The sequence below is a fragment of the Buteo buteo genome, chromosome 2, assembly GCF_964188355.1.
Source record: "Buteo buteo chromosome 2, bButBut1.hap1.1, whole genome shotgun sequence".
Taxonomy (NCBI): Eukaryota; Metazoa; Chordata; class Aves; order Accipitriformes; family Accipitridae; genus Buteo; species Buteo buteo.
This window is the reverse complement of record NC_134172.1, coordinates 8,082,204-8,103,270: the sequence shown is the minus strand read 5'-3', so window position 1 is coordinate 8,103,270 and position 21,067 is coordinate 8,082,204. Positions and strand designations below refer to the sequence as shown.

Here is a 21,067-nt window from a genome sequence, read left to right as displayed (position 1 = left end):
TTGAAGTTTACATTCATAGGCCTTTTGTGTCTTAGAGGTTGCAAGTTCTCACTAGATCTTGGGTTTTTTTCCCCTAAAATCATCTGGTCTTTCTTCCACATGACTGATTACATTGTCACTTTTACTGTATTGGAGAAGATACTAAACAACGTAAGCATGTAAGGGTGGCCACAGTACTGAATGGGAGGGGATGACTCATCAGCAGAGTCTCTCACCCCAGAGTGACTTGCAGTACGTAAGACACTATAGAAGGCCCTTCTAGCTGGTAATCTGTGTTTGAGTTTATAGCTCAAGCTATAGTACATCACCAGAGTCATGTTTAAATGCCACGACTGGTTGATTTTATTTATTGCATCTTATACAGGTAGCACCGACGATCCTTTAGCTGATCTTTCTGAGGTCTTAAATACTGATGATGATATTCTTGGAATACTTTCTGATGATTTGGTAAAGTCTGGAGATCATTCGGGTATGTATGTTTATAAGGTTTCTTTGGTTTTTGTTTTTTTTCTCTTTATTATAGATGTCTTTGTTGTATTATATCTATAGGTCATGCTCTAGGTGATTTCAGATACAATTTTCATATCTTAAGAATACCTTGGCCTGAGATGATTTTGTTGTCTTCTACCAAAAACAAATCCCCAACCTTTTCAACATTTTGTTTTACTTGGCTCTTTGCTTTGCTGCTTAAGAGAGAATAAAATGTAGCTGCCGTTGTCTATCATACCTGCGTAGCTTTTTTCAGCATGCAGCTTTTTCTTTACTTTTTTTTGTTTTCGTGTTATAATCATCCATTTTATCTGGTTTGGGTCCTGTAGGTCTTGATTTATGCACTTTCCAGGTTGAGAACTCACCCTCCCCATTTGGTAAGAAACTAAACAATGGATGATCCATGGTTAGAAGTAGTCCTCTTTCCTAGTGGTTTTAGCTGAAAGAATTGCATGTGTAGAAACTAGTACTCCTTTACTGTGTCACTAATTCATGCTTTCATTTTCCACTGTTTCTGTGGTGTTTGAGTCTAACACGACCTATATAAACTCTGCACTCCACATTTAAGAGTACTGCATAAAGTTTTGCTTATAGCTTTTAAAAACCTTCCTGAGTTTTTGTGTTTCATGATACAAAACCATGCATTTTCTTGCTGCCACTGTTAATTTTAATATTACTTCTAGTAGTAGTGTGTAGTTTTTATCATAGCGGTATCTTTTGTAAATTAAAAGCATTTTAACAATGTGAATATATTAAAGCATGAATAAAACAGACAGCATCAATCTTTTTGTTTCCACTGGATGATGATTCAGCACTTCATGTAAAACACAGGTTGACAATAAGTAGAACGGCATGTTTTGTTATTTTGAATTTGTTTTTATTTGGTATCTAATACAGAAAGGTATTTTCAATACTGAAGTGTGTAGTTCTTTTTTTCAAAGATCTTTCTCATCTGAGAGATTTATTGACTTGTAAAGGATGTTAGGAAATTCATGTAGTAAATTATGTTCTCTCAGTACCAACAAATCACTTTGATGTAATCCAGAATATTCAGTAGTTGTTTTTGAAACAGGAACTGCTATAACTTGTTTGACTTTGACTACACTTAAACAGCACTTCAGTAGATATTTAATGTAATATTGTAAGAACATTTGGGGTGAACCTTAAGGTACATGAGGATGAACTATATTGACTACTGGTGTGATTGTTTTTTAAAATGTGAAAAATAGTTATAGTGGAACTATTTACTGAAAACTATACACTCAAAAACATGCTGTACCTAAACTCAGTAGTCTTATTTCCTATTCTTCCAGTTGCATTCTTTTCAATTAACATACCTCAAACAATACAGTAAACAGGAGGTAAATAGTGGGTGGTTTTGTTTACTTTTTGTAATGAACGTCTTATTTTGCCTTACATTTCAAATCTTGGAAAATCTTGGTTTAGTTGATAGCTCAGCTATAGGGGGGAAAAAAAGTTTTATGCTCTTTATTCTATACCAATAGATTTTACTATTTATGTCTTCACTTAATATTCTTTCTTCCTTCAGCTGGATTGGATATTGGTCCCATCTCTGATGATCCTTCTTCTCTGCCTCAGCCGAATGTCAACCAGAGTTCACGGCCATTGAGTGAAGAACAGTTGGATGGAATCCTCAGTCCAGAATTAGACAAAATGGTCACAGATGGTAATTTTTTTGTCCTTGATCTTGGTCTTCTAGAAAACAAGTAGAAATCATCTCTTTTTTCTCAAATTACTTATCTATGTATTGTAACATACCTATTTGGACTTGCCTGCAGAATTAATTTTATTGCATCTTTTGATGATTACTCTTTCTGTGTTGTCTTTACTTTGTCCAGGTGCTATTCTTGGCAAACTGTACAAAATCCCAGGTATGTGTTCTAATCTTTGTTGTCTTTTATAAAATATAGTTTGTAAACAATGCCAGCCAACTCATGCACAGTGTTTTTGCAGAGCTAGGAGGAAAGGATGTTGAAGATTTGTTCACAGCTGTATTAAGTCCAGCAACCACGCAGCCAGCTCCTTTGCCACAGCCTCCACCTCCACCACAGCTCATGTCTTTGCACAGTCAAGGTGTGTTCCTTTGTTACTTTTAAAAACAGCAGCCTGGTCGGGAGAGTTGTGCATCTTTTAAATACTGATGTGATAGTAGGACACACCTTCCTTTCTGCTATTGTTAATTTATGAAATAATATTCTAAAACTGTTCCGAAGGGGGTATGCGATTAACATGCATGTAAATATTGCTAATAGAAAAGGACAATTACTTTAGATTTTTCTGACATATCGGAGCTTTTATTTTAGCTGACACTTTCATAGTTTTGAAATTTGTCTGTGATAAAGCATGTGTTCTCTTCTGACTTTACTCTTTAATTGCTTTTGAGTACTTCCTCAAGGGTAAGGAAGGAGTCTGTATAACAGTGATTTACTGAGTCTTAATTTCCTTTAAGAATTCAGTTTAACATATTAGCTAGTTGTACCCAAATAATAGAGAGAAGGCTAAGTAATTTTGAAATGTATCTGGGAAATTTATAATTTATTTTCTTTGTTACTACTAAAATTATCATGAGTTGATACAGCATATTCTTGCTCTTATATTGAAAGCAAGGGGCAGATTGATTTTACTTATTGTTGTTACCAGTAGAACTTTTTTTCTTTTTCTTTTTTTTTTTTTTTAGCAGTATGTATAAGCATAATGAAATGCACTCTTTTCACATCAGGCATCACCTTTACTGGATTTTCCCTGAGGTCATGTAAAGAGTGCCCATTCTGTTATACTGGTACTACAAGAAGTTGTATGCAAATTGATTTCACCAGTGAATTAATCAGAAGAAAAATGATTGGTTTCCTAGTTGGATGGATTTCCATAAAAAGGAAAGACTTCAAAAAGTCTTAGAAAAGAGAGAGTTTAAAGCAAATAATGAGGTGATATAAAGCAAGAGATAATACAGATACCATTGCCTGTTTCCCAGTTACTTGAGTACTTGGAGATAACTTCAGCATTTGAGCTCTGTAAGATTGTTTAACTTCTCCCTGTGGGAACTGCCACAATTACAAAGTTTTAGATTTATAATTTGGTTCAGTTACAGTGTAACGATCCGCATGTTTCTGTGAAATAAATGCTTCAGTAATGGGGAAGCTTGCATTGAGTTTCAGCAATTTTAAATACAATTAGTGCTCTCTTCCCATAAAGACATGTGATCCTACAGTGCAAACCAGAGGCCTGACTCTCCATCCTGTTTGTTTGCCAGGTCTTCACAGTTACTCTATACTACCTATTTAGCAGCTGTAATAAAGCACGTTCTCTTAAATATTGAGTTACTTTCATCCAAACTGTACTTGCTGCATAGTGTATGTGATCTATAGGTCAGAAGGCAGTCTCCTAAAGCCTAAGAGAATGATACAGTGTCATCCTGGAGATGCATCTAATTCCTGAGCTACTTCTATGCTTTTAAGAAAATACTGGGATAACTGTTATAATAGCACTTAAATGGCAGGGATTCAAAGGCCAGTGTTAATTCTGTGTAGGAACATCTGCAAGTACCATCTGCTGCAATGAATCTGCCTGTGCCACATTTGTAATATTGTAATCAAATAATAAAATTTTCTGCCTTCATACTGCTAAGCTGGACATTTAATTAGAAAATGCTGATGCTCATTTGACTAGATTTGTTTGTTTCATTGGTTACAAATTAGGGAGTTAGTAGATAATGAGGCTTACTTTGGTACACTGCTCAGAAGTCTCAGAAGAGGAGATGTTTAATTCAGGTGGCTAATGATAATTCTGCAAGGACTGTAAACAACCTTCTCCATGCTTGCTGCTTGGATTTGGGTGTAGCAAATGTGACAGACCATTAGCCTTTAAGAATATACCTCAATATAAAGTGCAGTACCGTAGCATGGGCTACTGCAAAAGTTTTGGAAATCCATTTTGAAAAAAGTGATTTTCAGACAAGAAAAAAAAAAATTGTGCAGGGCTGTGATACAGTAGGAAAGAATCCCTTAAACTTATAGGGAAACAGTGTAAACTGATTTAAAATCTTTTCTGAGAATGTAAGGTCAGTACTATAAAATTTTAAAGCGATTAGTTTTTCATTGCATGAGACATCATTTTTTCACTGAAAACTTTCCACTCTACTTTAAGAAGTAGTCACCCTTTAAGACAGTAATTTAAACTTCTTCTTTCCAGGAGAGAATGCATTTCCAAGAGTGCCCCTTATGAATGGTCTGATTGGCCCTAACCCTCATCTCCCTCATACAGCTTTGACTGCTGGAGGTGGACTGGGCACCTTCTCTCCCATTACACAGCAACCTTATACTGATACCAGGTAAGTCAAGATGGGAAATAAAAAATTATCTGTTGTTTAGCATTTATCACTTGGGGGGTGGTGGTGTTATTAATACTATGACATTATTAGTATTTAACTACGTTGTTTCTTGACAGCCACTACAAAAACTTACATATTCTTGCAGCCCATTCACTACTGAAATAGCAAACTGAATTATTTTGCCCTTTTTTTTTTTTTAATATTGAGAGCAATCTATCTATCAAATAAAACCCTTTTCTGATTTGTCAGGGATAAGAACCCAGCATTCAATCCAATGGTAAATGATCCAAACAGCTCATGGGCACCATCTGCTCCACCTTTGGAAGGTGAAGGTGATACAATGTCCAATGCTCAAAGAAGCACTCTTAAGTGGGAAAAAGAAGAAGCTTTGGGTGAAATGGCAACAGTAGCACCTGTTCTCTATACAAATATCAACTTCCCTAACCTGAAGGAAGAATTCCCAGGTGAGTGATTTACTGAATAGAGTTAAATATTTTGTAGCAATTTATGCATGTTGCTTTGAAAGAATGTAACATAGACTTACCAAAGCCTTGCATATTAACACATTTTTTGATTGCAGACTGGGCTACAAGAGTGAAGCAGATTGCTAAACTGTGGAGGAAAGCAAGCTCACAGGAGAGGGCTCCATATGTGGTAAGAACAATTACCACCTGCGTTAGCATACTTCAGCAAACGTATATTTCACTTACAAGGTTTTCATTTGTTTTTTTTAAAATAAATTAAGTTTTAGGGTTAGTGAAAGTTCACTTCAAGAATGCCTTTGTAATTTAATTTCCAACTCTGAATACTTCTACCTGCATTCTTTGCTTTTCAGTCTTGGAATAAACTATATTAGTATTGTGCAATCTAAAGACATCAGCTGAGATGAGAACATTTTTGGTTCCCACTGCCTTTTTGCTACATCTGATTCATGGCCTCAAGTGTTATTTGCTCTTTCTCTTTCTGCACAGGATCTCACCAGTTTCTTCAGAAGGATAATAACAAATCATTGTGTGACTTTCTGTCATCTTCCCCTCTCACTAGTCTTTTATTTTTTGCCCCATTAGAGTTGCTGAAGAGTTTCACCTGTTGAAGTAACCATTCCAGAGGTGTCAGGGCTCACATCCCTACTTCCCTCATTTTCTTCTACTTGTGTGTTCTTGCCTTACTGTTCCCCTTCACTACTTGCTCTCGTCTGTTGCTTTGCCTAATGCTTTGCGGTGGAAACTCTTCTGTATCTTCCGTGTTGTGGGGAGCATGAAGGACTCCATTTTTCTCTCCAAAAGTATTCACTTTCTTCACATCTGAGTCAAGTGAATACACATATTAGCAGTAGCTATCTGAAGTTAATGTGGTCATTCATTCCATTCTCTAGAACTTCTGCCATTCAAAGGGTGACCCTTACACTTTGTTGAAACCTCTTATTGAAGCCTGTCCATATACAAATCTCAGAACCTATATTATTTGTCCTTTTTGACCTTCCTAGCCATTGTTAGCAAATGTGCTTTTCTTTAATTTCCTGTCACATCTGCATTCTCTCTTGGTTCTCATCTTTTCTTTGTTTCTTCACAACAGCAATTGGATGATCATTCTCACTTTGTAGATTTCTGTGGATTTCGCAGGGTTATGTTTTCAGTCTCCCCCCACCTGCACTTTTTTAATATAGTCTCATTAGTAAGCAAATTTGATTCCCATGCGTGTTGGTGACTCAGAGCTTAACAGTACCAACATCATCTTCTACTGTCCAAATTAAAAAATCCCCTTATCTCTCTGACAATTTTTAGAAGATAAATCGTTACCTGAAACTCAATGTGGGAAGTGGAGTTCTTGATCTTTCCAAAACTCTTTCCACTTGAAAGAATAATTCTCTGTTGTCTTCTTTGTATCACTGAGGCATCATCATTATTCTGCTTTCTATTCAGGCCTGTAAGTTCAGCACCTTTGGACCTCTGTGTCATCTTGCCCATGCTGTATTTAATCTTTGTGATTCCTTCTGCATAGTATTTATAAGATACTATCCATTTACATGGGTGGATTTTTATTCAGGCTTTTATCACGTCACAATTGTTTCTATTACTGATTTTTTTTTCTTTTTCATGGTTCTTCACAAATGCAGTCCTATTCTCCTGATAGATATCCAAAAAGCAGCTGCAAAAATTATTTCCTTCATGTTTGGGAGGAGGGTGCATGCAAGTGCGCACACATGAGTATTTACATAGCAAGAAGCAGTTATTTCCTCACAAAAGTTACAGGCTGTGTACTCTTGCCATTCAGCTGTTGCTAATGTTCCTGGCATTGTGCATGCAAAAAGCTGCTGTGGTACCTCTCCTGAGGGACTTACACTCTGTGGGGATGAGTAAAGGTTTAGTAAATTTTCACTGTAGGCTTTTTACTTTCCTTAGTATGTACAATCCCATCACTTATAGGGGAAAATGACACTAATTTTTCTGCTGATGTGACACTGGTGTTCTCATCCATGTCGCTGTTTCATTGTTGGAGGGGAAGGATTAAAGCCTTTTCTGCTAGGCAACCCCTACTTGACAACTGCAAATAAAATTGTGAAAAAGAAGATGTGAGGGTTTGATTCAGAAAAGCAATCGCATCCCAGATAGGTGGTAAAACAGACTCTTTGAAACTTCCGTTAGATGCTTAAAAGTGTCAGTATGGCTGTAAAATGCCTCATTGAAGAGGAATTGCTTTTCTTCCATCCAATTTTTCCTGATCCATACAGCCATATCCTATGTTTATACTGCTAACTTAACACAGACTGAGATCTATAGAGGCTATTTAATGGAGTAGACTGCATTTTTCTTGTCATTGAAGTTCTCCACATTAGTGGCCTTTATTGATCCAAGCATCAACTGCTGTGCTCATGTCTTCAGATTGCAGACCACACCAATATGTGATCTGAAAGGTAAACTGGTGGGATTCATGCTTTCTTGGCACAGTACAGTACCTGAACAGACACTCCTAATGTATAGAAAACCTCTACTGCTAATAACTCCTTAGTTCTTTCCATGTATATTAAATGCAGAATTTCTACACAGGTGAAGTATTTGCAGTCTGGAATTCCTTTTAAAGTGCATAATTTAATTTTCACAAGCACACCTGTGATTAAAACAGGCTGTACAAATAATTTGGTGATAGATTTTGTAGGAATAACAGATGCAGTGTTCACGCTTAGCAGAAGAAAATAAGGCTAACTACATTTTTTTATCTTTTCCCAGCAAAAAGCCAGAGATAATAGAGCTGCTTTGCGCATCAATAAAGTACAGATGTCAAATGACTCCATGAAAAGGCAGCAGCAACAGGATAGCATTGATCCTAGCTCACGCATCGACTCCGACCTCTTTAAAGATCCATTAAAACAGAGGGAATCGGAACATGAGCAGGAGTGGAAATTCAGACAGGTGTGTTGCATTTAGGGTGTTTTGTTATTTTTCTTCCAGCTTCTTACTGCATTGTTGTAATCTGTTGTAATAAAATGAGTTTTAATCTTTCTTTGTAGAAGAGTATAAAGTCAGTCATTCTGCGTAGGAAGAAAACAGATGCTATCAGAAGAGAAGCTGCTTGTAAATGTTAGAAAACTTTGTTTTAAAACTTTGACTCTTAAATCATACCTATTATGGAAATAGCTTATTCTTTCTTTGTATGGCTGGCTGGTGCAGTAGTTTGTTTTTATATGCCCTATATTGCAATAACCTTGTCCTGCAGACTACCACTTCAAATTGGGCTGGTTGTCTCTCAGAGCCCATTTGCCTCACATCAGTGCTGCATCTGTCATTAACGTTTCGTCTTCAGAGTATAAGGTTGGAAAGCAGTGCTACTCTTTAGGCAACCTGGGAAATGCTTCTTCCCAGGCAGTCAAGGTGCATGTCAAGGTAATTGAACTTTACAAATAGCTAGACCCTCTGCTCCCATTGCATTTAAAATTTGCGATTTATAATTATTTATAACTGACTTTGATGTGTCCTGAAGTTTTAATTAGATATTCAGTCATCAGAAAGATTTTATGTACCCCGGACATACAAGTGTAACCTTTTTCCTCATAATTTTGAAACAGCAAATGCGGCAAAAAAGTAAGCAGCAAGCCAAAATAGAAGCCACTCAGAAGCTTGAACAAGTGAAAAATGAGCAGCAGCAACAGCAGCAGCAACAGCAGCAGCAGCAGTTTGGTTCACAACAGCTTCTGAACCAGTCTGGCTCAGACACACCTAGCAGTGGGATCCAGAGCCCCTTAACGCCACAGGCTGGCAATGGAAGTATGTCTCCTGCACAACAGACATTCCATAAGGATCTATTTACAAAGCAGCAGCTACCTGCTACGCCTACGTCGGCATCCTCAGATGATGTGTTCCTAAAACCACAAGCCCCACCCCCTACTCCAACCCGAATCCCAGTACATGATTCACTCTCTCAGTCTCAGACTCCTCAGACATCGTCACAACAGATGTTTTCTCCAGGTTCCACAAACACAAGACCTCCTTCTCCAATGGATCCATATGCTAAAATGGTGGGAACACCTAGACCAGCACCCATTAACCAGAACTTTGTCAGAAGAAATACCATTGCACCATTAGATACCTGTGCACCACAGTCATCCGTATCTAGGCCCATTCAGGTAACTGAACCATCAGGAAGCAGGCCTTCACCAGTCAGGGATTCATGTTCTTCATCTCCAGGTAGCAGTGATCCCTATGCAAAGCCACCAGACACACCCAGGCCTGTCATGGCATCAGAGCAGTTCTCCAAACCACTGGGGGTCCCAAGATCACCCATAGTTATGGAACAGTCAGGGAAGGTTCCTTTAACAGCTGGAAGCAGTGATCCGTTTACTAAGCCAGCTCCCAGAACTGATACGTTTCAGAGACAGAGAGTAACTTCTGCTGATGCATATGCACGGCCACCATTGACTCCTACTCCTACTCCTGTTGATGGTAGCCCTGGACCTTTTAAAACTCCTATGCGCCCACCCCAGTCTCCACAAGATCCTTACGCTTCAATGCCAACTACACCAAGGCGTGTTGCTGTTGATCCATATGAAAGGCCTGCTCTGACACCAAGGCCAGTGGATAACTTTTCCCATAATCAGCCGAATGATCCATACAGCCAGCCTCCCCTTACTCCCCATCCTGCAATAAAGGAGACTTTTGCCCACCCACCCCGGATAGTGCGACAACAGAGTGATTCTTTCTCTCAGTCTGGACCCATTCCAAGGCCAGCTTCTCAGGACCCTTACTCCCAGCCTCCAGGTACTCCTCGGCCAGTTGCTGACCCTTACGCTCAACCTCCAGGAACTCCTCGGCCCACCACAGTTGATCCATATATGCAGCAACCACCAACACCAAGACCTGCTCAGCCAGCAGATTTATTTTCTCAGTCCCCAGCAAATCAGAGACATTCTGATCCGTACGCCCAACCTCCTGGAACACCAAGGCCAGTTCTCAATGATCCTTATTCTCAGCAACCAGCAACTCCAAGGCCAGGGATTCCAGAGAGTTTTAACAGACCTGCAATGGCAAGACCGGGACTAATACCAAATAGAGATCCTTTCCTGCAGACACCACAGAACAGGTTGCAGGGCACTTTTGTCAGGCCGTCAGATCCATGTTCTCAAACTCCCAGACCTGCAGGACCTGCAGTAACGGATTCATTTAGCCATGGTCCAGCTGCTCCAGCACGTGACCCATATGATCAGCCACCGATGACTCCAAGACCTCAGCCAGAATCTTTTGGAACTGGCCAACTGGCCCATGATGCTGCTGAACAGCCACGGCCTGGATCTGAGGGCAACTTCAGTGCATCTGGAAATTCTCCGATGAGTTCTCAAGGACAACAATTTCCCAAAGTTTCACAAGTTCCTGGCCCAGCACCCACTACAGGAGTAACAGATACACAGAATACCATAAATATGTCTCAAGCAGATACTGAGAAGTTAAGACAGGTGAGAATAATGTTTAATACAGATGGTATTAAAATTTTGTAAGCAGAAGAATTTCCCCCATTCTTGTTAATATTTGACATTTGTTGCCATTAAACATAGCTATATAATGTAGAATTACCTTCATTCACTTAGTATGTTAATTTGGTCCTCCTGGGTAGAACCTCAATATATAGAATATAGAAACATCAGTAATTTTTAAGGAGTTTGGACAAGATCCAAAAATGAAGCAAAGGCCATCTTTGAAGCCACTGAAGATGTAGACAGTTGGTCTGTAATAGCCTTTTTATCCACAGTGTGAGGGGAAAAAAACACCTTGAAAGGACAATTAATTCTGTAGAACTGATTGTCAGTGACTTGTTCACTGACTGAAAAAGGAAGTATAGGCAAAGATCTCAGACTAGACATCTAACTCTTCAGTTGTCTGACACGTTGAAGTGAATCCTACCATTGGTCACTGCTCTTCTTGAGGCACATTCACTCTAGGTTGTTGTCAATGAATGTTTGGCAAACAGCTCTTGCTGAGACATAGAATTACATTCAACTTGTGGAAAGCTGCATAGTCTTTTGTTTGGAAGGAGCAATGGGAAGTGGATTTAGCAGGAAAATTGGTGGTATTTATCGTACAAAGTCAAGAGTAAATTCTGCAGCTTTGGCATAAACCTCTTGCTGAATTTTCTTCAGTGGACCTCTAGTGACCTTTCTCCCTCAGAATGTACTTTTTCATGTGGTAAAAGGGCCTGCATTATTGGAATAGAAAAAGGAAAAGAGAGTTGCTTGTATGTTATTGGTAAAATGGGTTCACACTATACACTTTAACAAGAGGTCTGGAGATTAAGTGGTGTTACCAGCACCTTGCACCATTTGATCCCTCTTCTAATTTCTGAGGTGTGATTGTGGTAGTTTATAATATTTTTCTGTAGCGATTGAAGAATTTCTTTTCTCAGAAAGGCTTAACATAGCGGAGTGTAACACTTCAAAATTGTCAAGCACAACGATTTCTTTTTTCTTTAAACAGCGCCAGAAATTACGTGAAATTATTCTACAGCAACAGCAGCAAAAGAAGAATGCTGTTCGTCAGGAAAAAGCCTTGCAGGATGCAGCAGCTCCTACCCATGCAACTCCTCTTCAGCATTGGCAGCAAGACAACTTAAATCAAATTTTTAACCGCCCTCCTCCTCCGTATCCTGGGAATATTAGGTCCTCTGTTGTCCCTCCAGGCGGGCCAAGGTTCACCATATACCCAAAAGACCAACGTGGACCATTTCCTGCTGATGGGCAATTCAATAGACCCCAATTTCCAGGGGATATGAATGCCATGGGAATGAGACCTCATGGTCTTAGGTAAGCTCTTTGATCTCTTAAAACCAGCGTGTTACAGGAGTGGTTCTACATTTACAGAAATCGTTAGATAAAGGGTGTTGTGGGTTTTTTAATATGAAAAATCATCTGTGTTGTCTACAGTAGCTGGTAATCTTCCTGAAGTCAGTATGTACAGTGAGTTTTCCTGAAAGCATCTGTAGCATCAGAATGTATATTCTACACTAACACTGTTTTATACTGTCTTTTATTGGGAATTAATCAGAAATAAAAATGGATAAACTGCAATCCTTGTGAAAGTTATGTGATCTGAAAGATCTCATTGTCCATGGTTTTGGGGCATTTCTTTTTTTAAAAAGAAGTAAAAGGTCTGACTTTTGATGTCGTAATAATGAGTAAGTGTAATATTCTTGTTTTCATTTATAATGAATATGTAATCAAACATCAACTTCTGTCTTGCCATTTTTACAGTGAATGCTGTAGGAATGAATGAATTCCAGTATTGACATAGATTGTCATCTCAGGAATTATTATTTTCAATAGTTTGGATTTATTTCAGTAATTTCTAAATCCACGCTATTATTTTTTACATTGAGTTGCATTAACATGCAGTTTATTTACTAAGATGGTTCTTACTGTCAGTTTTCTATCAATTATTATTATTGGAATTGAAAACAGGTTGTTTATTAAACATAATTAAAGCAATTATTTTATTGTAGTCATAAAGCTCATTTAAATGTAAGCATAATTAGCCAAAATATTTATTTAAATATCTTGATGAATACATCATGTAAAGCATTTTGGTGAATAGTTATTTAGTCAAATACGCCAGACTAGGCAGTCCTAAGAAGAAAGATTATTTAGTCTTTCATACTTTTATTTCAGATACGGGTTTCCAGGAGGTGGCCATGGTCCACCATCAGGTCAGGAACGTTTCCTCAGTCCTCAGCAGCCAATGCAACGTCCTGGAGTTCCCCCACAGCTAAGAAGATCTCTGTCTATTGATATGCCTCGTCCAGTGAACAATCCGCAAATAAATAATACATCTGGGATCTCTCAACATTTTCCTCCACAGGGAATTCCAGTTCAGCAGCACAATATATTGGGTCAGGCATTTATCGAGTTACGTCACAGAGCTCCTGATGGGAGGCCAAGGCTGCCTTTTAACCCTTCTGCTGCAAATGTTATGGATGCAGCAGCACAACATCAGCGACATGCAGGGTTTATACCCAGGCAGGAATTTCCAGCCCCAAGACAGGCAGAACCACTGAGACACAATTCTCAAGGTATACCTAACCAGTTGCAGATGCCTACAAGTTTGGAGCATATGTCACAATCCCAGCAGGATCAAATCAATCCAGACAACCCACCTGCACTTGTAATACGTTCTCTAAGTCATCCACCAGTTGCTGATGCATTCCCAGGACCATCTTTGTCTACATCTGCACCAAGTGACGAATCTGCAAATTTACAGATTCCCAACCAGCCAAGTGATGGTCTAGAAGAAAAGCTTGATCCTGATGATCCTGCTGTAAAAGATTTGGATGTGAAAGACCTTGATGGGGTTGAAGTCAAGGATTTAGATGATGAGGATCTGGAAAATTTGAATCTAGACACAGAAGATGGGAAAGGAGATGAACTGGACACTTTAGATAATTTGGAAACCAATGATCCTCACCTTGATGATCTTCTAAGATCCGGGGAATTTGATATCATTGCATACACAGACCCAGGCCTTGATGTGGGGGATAAGAAAGGAATGTTTAATGAAGAACTAGATCTTAGTGTCCCCATTGTTGACAAACTAGATATCCAGGGCAAGACAGAAGAACCAAAACAGAAAGAACAAGGTGATAGAACTGTTTCCCTTCCTGAGACCCAGTCTCCACAGAAGAAGTCTGCTACAGAAAATGAAATTAAAACAGAAGTACTTTCCCCAAACACTCAGGAGGAAAGGAAGAATGAGAACGAAAAAAGTGATGGAAATGCTGAATCCACAAGTACTCAACAGGCTGCTGAAGTGGAGTTAAAGGATGGAGAAAAGACGCCTGCGCAGCCTGCTAACCCAGAATTCCCTGACAAAACTACTGCTGTTCCTAGTCAAGAATCAACTGTGCCTAGTCCAGATGCTCAGGGATCTGCTCCACTGCCTGTTCAAGGAGCAGTAAGTTCCTGCAGTATTTCTGGGTCCACACCAGTCCTCTCAAGTTTGCTAGCTAATGAAAGCTCAGATAATGCTGAAGCAAAGACTCTAGGATCTCCATCTCAATCTTTGCCAACAACACAAATGAACCATGCATCAGGTATTCCACAAACGCTAATGACACCTGCTGGACAGATCTTGGAAAACACTTTAAATTCAAATTTGACCATGGTTCCACGAATGAACCATAATTTTTCTCAAGGGTCACCAAATCCAGGATTTATTCAGGGTCAGTCATCTAATCATAACTTTGGGACAGGACAGACATCTAATCAAACTGTGGCTGTAACAAACCGTCCTGGTCCTAGTGGCATGTCTGGTCCCCAGCAGATAATGCTCCCTCAACCATTAGCTCAACAACAAAATCGAGAGAGACCACTTCTGCTAGAGGAGCAGCCACTTCTTCTGCAGGACCTTTTGGATCAGGAAAGACAGGAGCAGCAGCAGCAACGACAGATGCAAGCCATGATTCGCCAACGTTCAGAGCCATTTTTCCCTAATATTGGTATGTGGGTGATTTATTTGTCTGTGTTCTGGTTAGTTTTTTAAAACTACAAAAATAAATAGCTAAATAATCTATAGCAGTGAAAGAAGCAGGTAGATACGTGGAGCTTGAACAAAAAACAACCTGCCTAGTAGGTACAACGGGAGTCTAGAAATGGAGCATGTAGGTGGAATTCTGAACTCCATGGCAAGGCTCCTGTTGACATTACCAGGATCAGGGTAACTCTGCATTACTCCTAATTTTTCTGACACCAGCTCTGTCACATATTCTCTTTATACATTTTTTTGCAGTGTTTAGTGTGTCTCAACGAAGGGGGACATCGAAAGCCGTACTACTAACTCACAGTTTAGGCAAGGCTCAGAAATATCACAAGTAATTCTGCACGTTCTAAAAGCATTTCAGATAAACTGTTATTTCCTGTTCAATGTAACATAGCAGTTTGAGCATTCAGATAAAGACCATGACTATCCTTTAATTGTTATTAATGAAACATGAAATTTTAAGAAATATTAGTTGTAACTACACTGGCCATCAAGGCTGTTTTGTTCAAAAGACAAACTTAACCTACCCCCTAAGTCACACTTCCATATTTGTAGTGTGGCTAGAATGTGTTGTAGCCACCTGAGGTGGCTAAGGTGACCTCCAGAGGTCCGTTCCAACCTCAGCCGTTCCGTACTCCCATTTATCCTGCTCTGTGTGAAGCACCTAGTGGGAGAGACAGCCAAAAAGCAGAGTTCACTGTGCTTTTCAGATGCTGTACGGGGCCTATGCTTTTCTGACTGTACTGGTAATTACAGAGTAACTAAACTGTTTTCTTAGTACGTTAGTGGTGGTGTGTCAGTTTTGCCAATTGAACTCACAGAAACAACTCTTCTTCCTGATTCTTAAACCTATGAATAGAATTTATTAATCTGTTGGCTCATAGGCCAAATTTGGTCTAGAGCCCTTCTCAGACTGACCTGCTTTTCTTTGTATGTTGTGGCTGAAAACAAGGGACAGTTGCTGCTGGAGTAACTTTCCTTAGAGGATATATGAAACTACATATTAACCATGAATTTCAAAGTGGAGAGGACAAGTAATGTGAAATAGTAATGCAATTATGTTGTTTTACTGATGATTTATGCATGAACTAGATCTAAACAGGTCTGTTCCAGTTAATAACTTGTAATGTTCAGCTATGTAATTCACTTTTACTGTTCTTCTTTTATAGACTTTGATGCAATTACTGATCCCATAATGAAAGCAAAAATGGTAGCTCTTAAGGGGATCAATAAAGTCATGGCGCAAAGTAACATGGGGATGCCACCAATGGTTATGAACAGGTAGGCAATGCTCGATACCATTATTTAGAGCTACAAAATGTAAAAGGAAATGATAGAGCTAGGGTAACCTGCGCACAGGAAATGAAAACATTCAGAAGTGGAAAAAGATCTGTTTGTCATGTAGTTCGTAGTCCATGCTAATACAAGATTATCTCCTAAGAATAAAACTAGTGTGGCAGTAGAAACTATAAAAAGTATTAAAATGCATCAGACTTGTGTTCCAGTTGTAATGTCATTGGTCAACATGGCTTCACTGTTGATGTTTTCTTGTTTTCCCACTTACTAATTATGTAATGACATCTCTCCCATGCATGTGTTTGAAGACTGTTAATGGCCATGTAACAGTTAAGCTTCATGTTGCAGCATATAATTTAATGCTAAGTATAATTAAGATTTAGCCCAAGTAATGGAAATTTAATCCTCTCTTTAAATCTGTTCTGAGGACAGAAGGAGCTATGAACTATGTAGACTTCACCATGACTGCCTTTACAATAGGTGGAGAGTCTATAGGTCAGGAAGGATCTGCACCTTTTCTATTTATGTGGCACGTTGTGTGTTTTCTCCTTCCTAACACATACTGCAGTGTTACATCATAATATGTGGCTTACCAGAAGCATACGTGTACCCAGTTCTAGTTGAATTTGCTGGTGACCATGCTATCTAAATCCATTAAATTTTTTTTTTTAATCATAACATAATAAAACACAACTACAGAAATTTTTGTGTGTGTGTGCATCTTCACTATTTTAGCACAGTACTTCATGTTTACTTCATCTCTCTGAAATGTGTAAAATGCAATAGTTTCAACTGAGGGCAAAGTGTTGTAGCATCAAACGAGAATTAATATTCTTGATACAGAAGTTCAAACAAATGTATGTAAAATATTTGGATGCTTTGTGTAAGTTCACTGTAGTACAAAAGGTTGTCTCTCCCCTAAAATACCCACCAGTTTTAAAAGTTATAATTTCACTTTTTTTTTATGTATCAATAGGTTTCCCTTTATGGGTCAGCCGGTGCCAGGGGCTCAGACCAGTGAAGGCCAAAATCATATGCAGCAGGCAATTACACAGGTAATACAAATCTTGATATGGGGTTTAAACAAAAGTGTTTAATAATGATAACTAGTTTTTGGTTTTTTAATTGAATCATGATTTAATATCCTTGTCTGTACGTTTTACTGAAATTTCTAGGATGGAAGTTTGACACCTCAGATTTCTAGACCTAATCCTCCCAATTTTGGTCCTGGTTTTGTCAGTAAGTACAGATTTAATGATTTATTGTATGTTGATGTTTCATTCTACAGTTCTGTTTTCTTTAAAACAAAATATCCATAAATGGATCCTGTGTCTCAAAAATTCATCCTTTTAAAATTGAGTCATTTTATCATTAGGATACCAACTAATAAAGGAGTGCACAGTAAATGCTATTAACTTTTTCTGGAAGCTATCTTCAGAGAAACACCATAAGGAAAGAGGGAAGCATAACAAACAGAAAATTAGCATTGTTTGGATTTGTGTGAGGATAGTAATCTATTAACTGACAGACTGCTATGTCAGAAACCTGGTGTTTGGTTGTGTTGTAGTATTCTGAGCTCAGTGAGAACAGCAGTCTGTATTGATGGGGGGGCGTTATTTCAGAAGCAGAAAGTTTTGTGCATCATCATTGTCATTTTACCAAATACCAATAAAAGCTTTTCAGGCATTAGTTAAGCAAGACTGGCTGGGAACGACAATTGTTGAAAGCAGAAATACATAGCACCTGTATTTTGTGTTCCTTGTTTCTGGTTGCCCTAGATCAATTGTAAATCCTAGTCTCTGTGATAAGAAAGATTTATTAGCAGAAATTAAAACTGAGCATATGTTGGGAGAGGAAGACCCCATGTAAAAAAGTGTTTCTGTCACTGCAAAAACTTTGCTTGATATTTATGAATAAGAAACAGAAGTAAACACCTTCACCTTTTCCAGAAACTGGAGTAGCAGCACTGAGTATGCAGTAAGGAGCTTTTGCAATATTATCTGTATGAATTTCTGGTGAGATTTGACATAGCACTCAGTGGTGGCCTCACTGCGGTTGGGGTGGTGGTGGTTCTGACCACTTGAGAAAATCTGTTTCTTGTTTTGGTAGTAGTTACTCTACCTGGAACTTGTTAATATTTCCGTACTTTCATTTGCACTTTCACGTTGCTCCCCTCTGCAGTTACTCTCCATTGTTTCCACTCAATTGTCCCTTCAGGTTATGTGATTAGTTTTGCAGAATTTATTGTTGAAAGAATGGCACCCCTTGAGACTGTAGCTAGCTCTGTGAATTGATTTAGTTGAGCCGTTAGAGTCGATCACTGTTGCTACAGCAGTGACTGTTAAAAGTAGAAGGTGGTAGGGACTGGAGCACAAGGAGGACATGGTTATATTGAAAACATACTGTTGTGTAGGTATCTTTATTAAACAAACTTTCTTTACAAGGAAGATGCATGCTGTATTCCTGGTTATCGAGCTCATTGCCACAATGCAATCAGGAGACAAATGAAACCATCACCAAACCGTCTCTCTTGCCTTCTGGGCTTAGTGCAGATCAAGTGTTAGCAGACATGATTGTTTTGCCTCAAAAAAAACATCTGAGAGCAATGGACTGCTCATAGCAAATGAGCATTTCTCATTTGTAAAAAGAGTAATGTCTCAGTTACAGTCTAAATGAGAGTGCGTTTGTTTGTGGGGAGGAAAAGACACTGGTGGTGAAGGCCCTGTGCAGAGGGCTGACAAAGTTATTTTTACAAAGACTATTTTACAATATCTTTCATTTCATGAATATCTGATGGATGTTTATCACTTTAATTTTTTTCTTAGAAGTAGTACTAAAAATAGATCTTATATGTACAAAACTCTTCTGCAAACACCCAAATTAATGAGGCCGTGTTTCCTGTAAATTTGTGTCCTTAGTCCCTAATCTCTTTCTCTCTCCCTGAGTACTTCCAGAGGTCATCTATGTGCCCTCTTCTGTGGCAGAGCAGGGTACCACCAGGTTCTGTAGCTGCACGCTATGCTTGCTCACTGGCTAGCAAGTGCACATTTACTGGTTAGACAGCAGGCTGGTGTCTCTTGAAATTCAGGGACTATGTTAAAACTGCTTTCTCTCAATAAATGCAGTAATTTGGATCTCTGTCTCCTTTACTCAAATCACTCCAAGAGCTTCATATCTCTTGAGATAACAAGTCCTCTGTCAAATTTGGCTGAACTTGACCAATGGTTTCTTAAAATAAGGGGGGAACCTGATAGTTAAACTTAATCTCTAAAGAGTAGGATGGGAGCTCACCCCCAGGATGAGGTCATATCATACTTAATTTCCCTTTTCTCTAGATGATTCACAAAGAAAGCAATATGAGGAATGGCTGCAAGAAACACAACAACTTCTTCAAATGCAGCAGAAGTACCTTGAGGAGCAAATTGGAGCGCACAGAAAATCAAAAAAGGCACTCTCAGCAAAACAGCGTACAGCCAAGAAAGCTGGCCGTGAGTTCCCAGAAGAAGACGCAGAACAGCTTAAACATGTTACTGAGCAGCAAAGTATGGTCCAAAAACAGCTAGAACAGGTAATCATCTGGAACCCAAACTGATCGCCTTAATACTAAGCTGTCATACTGGTACGACTCCTTCCTTTAAATCTTCTAAAGGCGAGTTAAAATGCTTAAATACAGTGGAGCTTATTTAAAGGGAGCCACTCCCTATCTTATTTTGTCTGTGTAACAGCATTACTCTGGATTGCTGATGACAGTGGTGTTGTAGAAGAATATGCTATGGCAAACGTTATGACAAAAAGCTGGTTTAGTACTTTGGGAAGAGGGGAAATTGCTTGGCAAAACAACTTGCAACGGAGTTCCTGGCACCATGAAAAGCATAAATGAAGGATTCAGAGGGAAGTCTTAGCATGTAGGGCTTTGTTTCAGACTTGAATGAAGCTCGTAACTCAGTCTTGTTCAGGTGTCCTTACGTAATCAAAACCTCTTGGTTATATGCCAGTTAAACTTTACTGTTTAAAAATCTCTTTTCATTATTATCTTTAGCGTTAGTCTAGTTTTATGATCTGTCTAGTACCTAGACACTGATTGTCAGTGCGTGTTATCTGTTATTGCATCATGGAATAATACAGGTCAAAGGGATATCTGGAGATCATCTAGTCTACTGCTCAAAGTAGAACTAGCTTCACGGTTAAATCAGGTTGCTCAGCGCCTTATCAGTCAAGTTTTGTAAGTCTCAAAGGGTAGAGATTTCCCAGCCTCTCTGGGCCCCTGTTCCAATGTATAACCACTTTTACTGGGTTTTGTTTTTCTTTCTTTATATTCAGTTGGAATTTCACTTGCTACATCTTGTAACTGTGATTATAGTAAATGAGATTAAAGTTAAACCTGTGCTAGCTTTGATAAATCTATGCCTTTGCCAATGATATTGAATGCTATGTTCCTCAAGGCAGTGTTTATAAATCATCTGGCATGATTGTCAGGATCAGCTAGACCTGCTGAACATAAAAATACTTTAGAATTATCCTTTATTAATATGAGGGAAAAAATTGGCAGCAGGCTGCTTGGAATGAAGGCCTGAGTGATACCTGACCCTTTAGTTCTTGCTCCTGTGTTGCTTCAAGACACAGTATGCACTAGATGGAATATTAGTTGGCTTGTCTTTTCACTATGTGGAAGAAGGATGGAACAAATAAATTACGTCTACGTAATTTCTTCCTTTTTCTTTTTTTCCCTTCCACAATGAATCACAAGTAGAATAAATAAAAAAAAAAATTAACCGATCTTTATCATACATACGTCAGTCTAGTCTTACAGTGAAGTTATGTTGAAGAAACGGCTGCTAATCATGACATTACTGGCAGGTTCATTTAGTGCACCACCATTAGTAGGTTCTTTTATTTTTCATTTTTAAACTTAAGTTTCATATAC

The 21,067-nt window shown here is 38.7% G+C and overlaps 1 protein-coding gene across 12 annotated transcripts in view; it reads left to right on the top strand.

The window, feature by feature from the left end:
* Positions 1 to 21,067, top strand: part of KMT2C (lysine methyltransferase 2C) — a 200,558-nt gene that overhangs the window by 158,362 nt on the left and 21,129 nt on the right. For 11 of the 12 annotated variants that reach the window (XM_075045134.1, XM_075045077.1, XM_075045086.1 and 8 more), the window contains 16 exons: positions 365 to 469; positions 819 to 866; positions 2,039 to 2,176; positions 2,349 to 2,381; positions 2,464 to 2,583; positions 4,699 to 4,837; positions 5,087 to 5,301; positions 5,418 to 5,491; positions 8,065 to 8,247; positions 8,901 to 10,781; positions 11,797 to 12,122; positions 12,984 to 14,806; positions 16,017 to 16,128; positions 17,120 to 17,198; positions 17,319 to 17,382; positions 19,479 to 19,711. In XM_075045134.1, coding sequence (XP_074901235.1) covers positions 365 to 469; positions 819 to 866; positions 2,039 to 2,176; positions 2,349 to 2,381; positions 2,464 to 2,583; positions 4,699 to 4,837; positions 5,087 to 5,301; positions 5,418 to 5,491; positions 8,065 to 8,247; positions 8,901 to 10,781; positions 11,797 to 12,122; positions 12,984 to 14,806; positions 16,017 to 16,128; positions 17,120 to 17,198; positions 17,319 to 17,382; positions 19,479 to 19,711 — 5,573 coding nt within the window. The remainder of the gene's footprint in view (positions 1 to 364; positions 470 to 818; positions 867 to 2,038; positions 2,177 to 2,348; positions 2,382 to 2,463; positions 2,584 to 4,698; positions 4,838 to 5,086; positions 5,302 to 5,417; positions 5,492 to 8,064; positions 8,248 to 8,900; positions 10,782 to 11,796; positions 12,123 to 12,983; positions 14,807 to 16,016; positions 16,129 to 17,119; positions 17,199 to 17,318; positions 17,383 to 19,478; positions 19,712 to 21,067) is intronic. The other variant, XM_075045111.1, reaches the window with a different exon arrangement.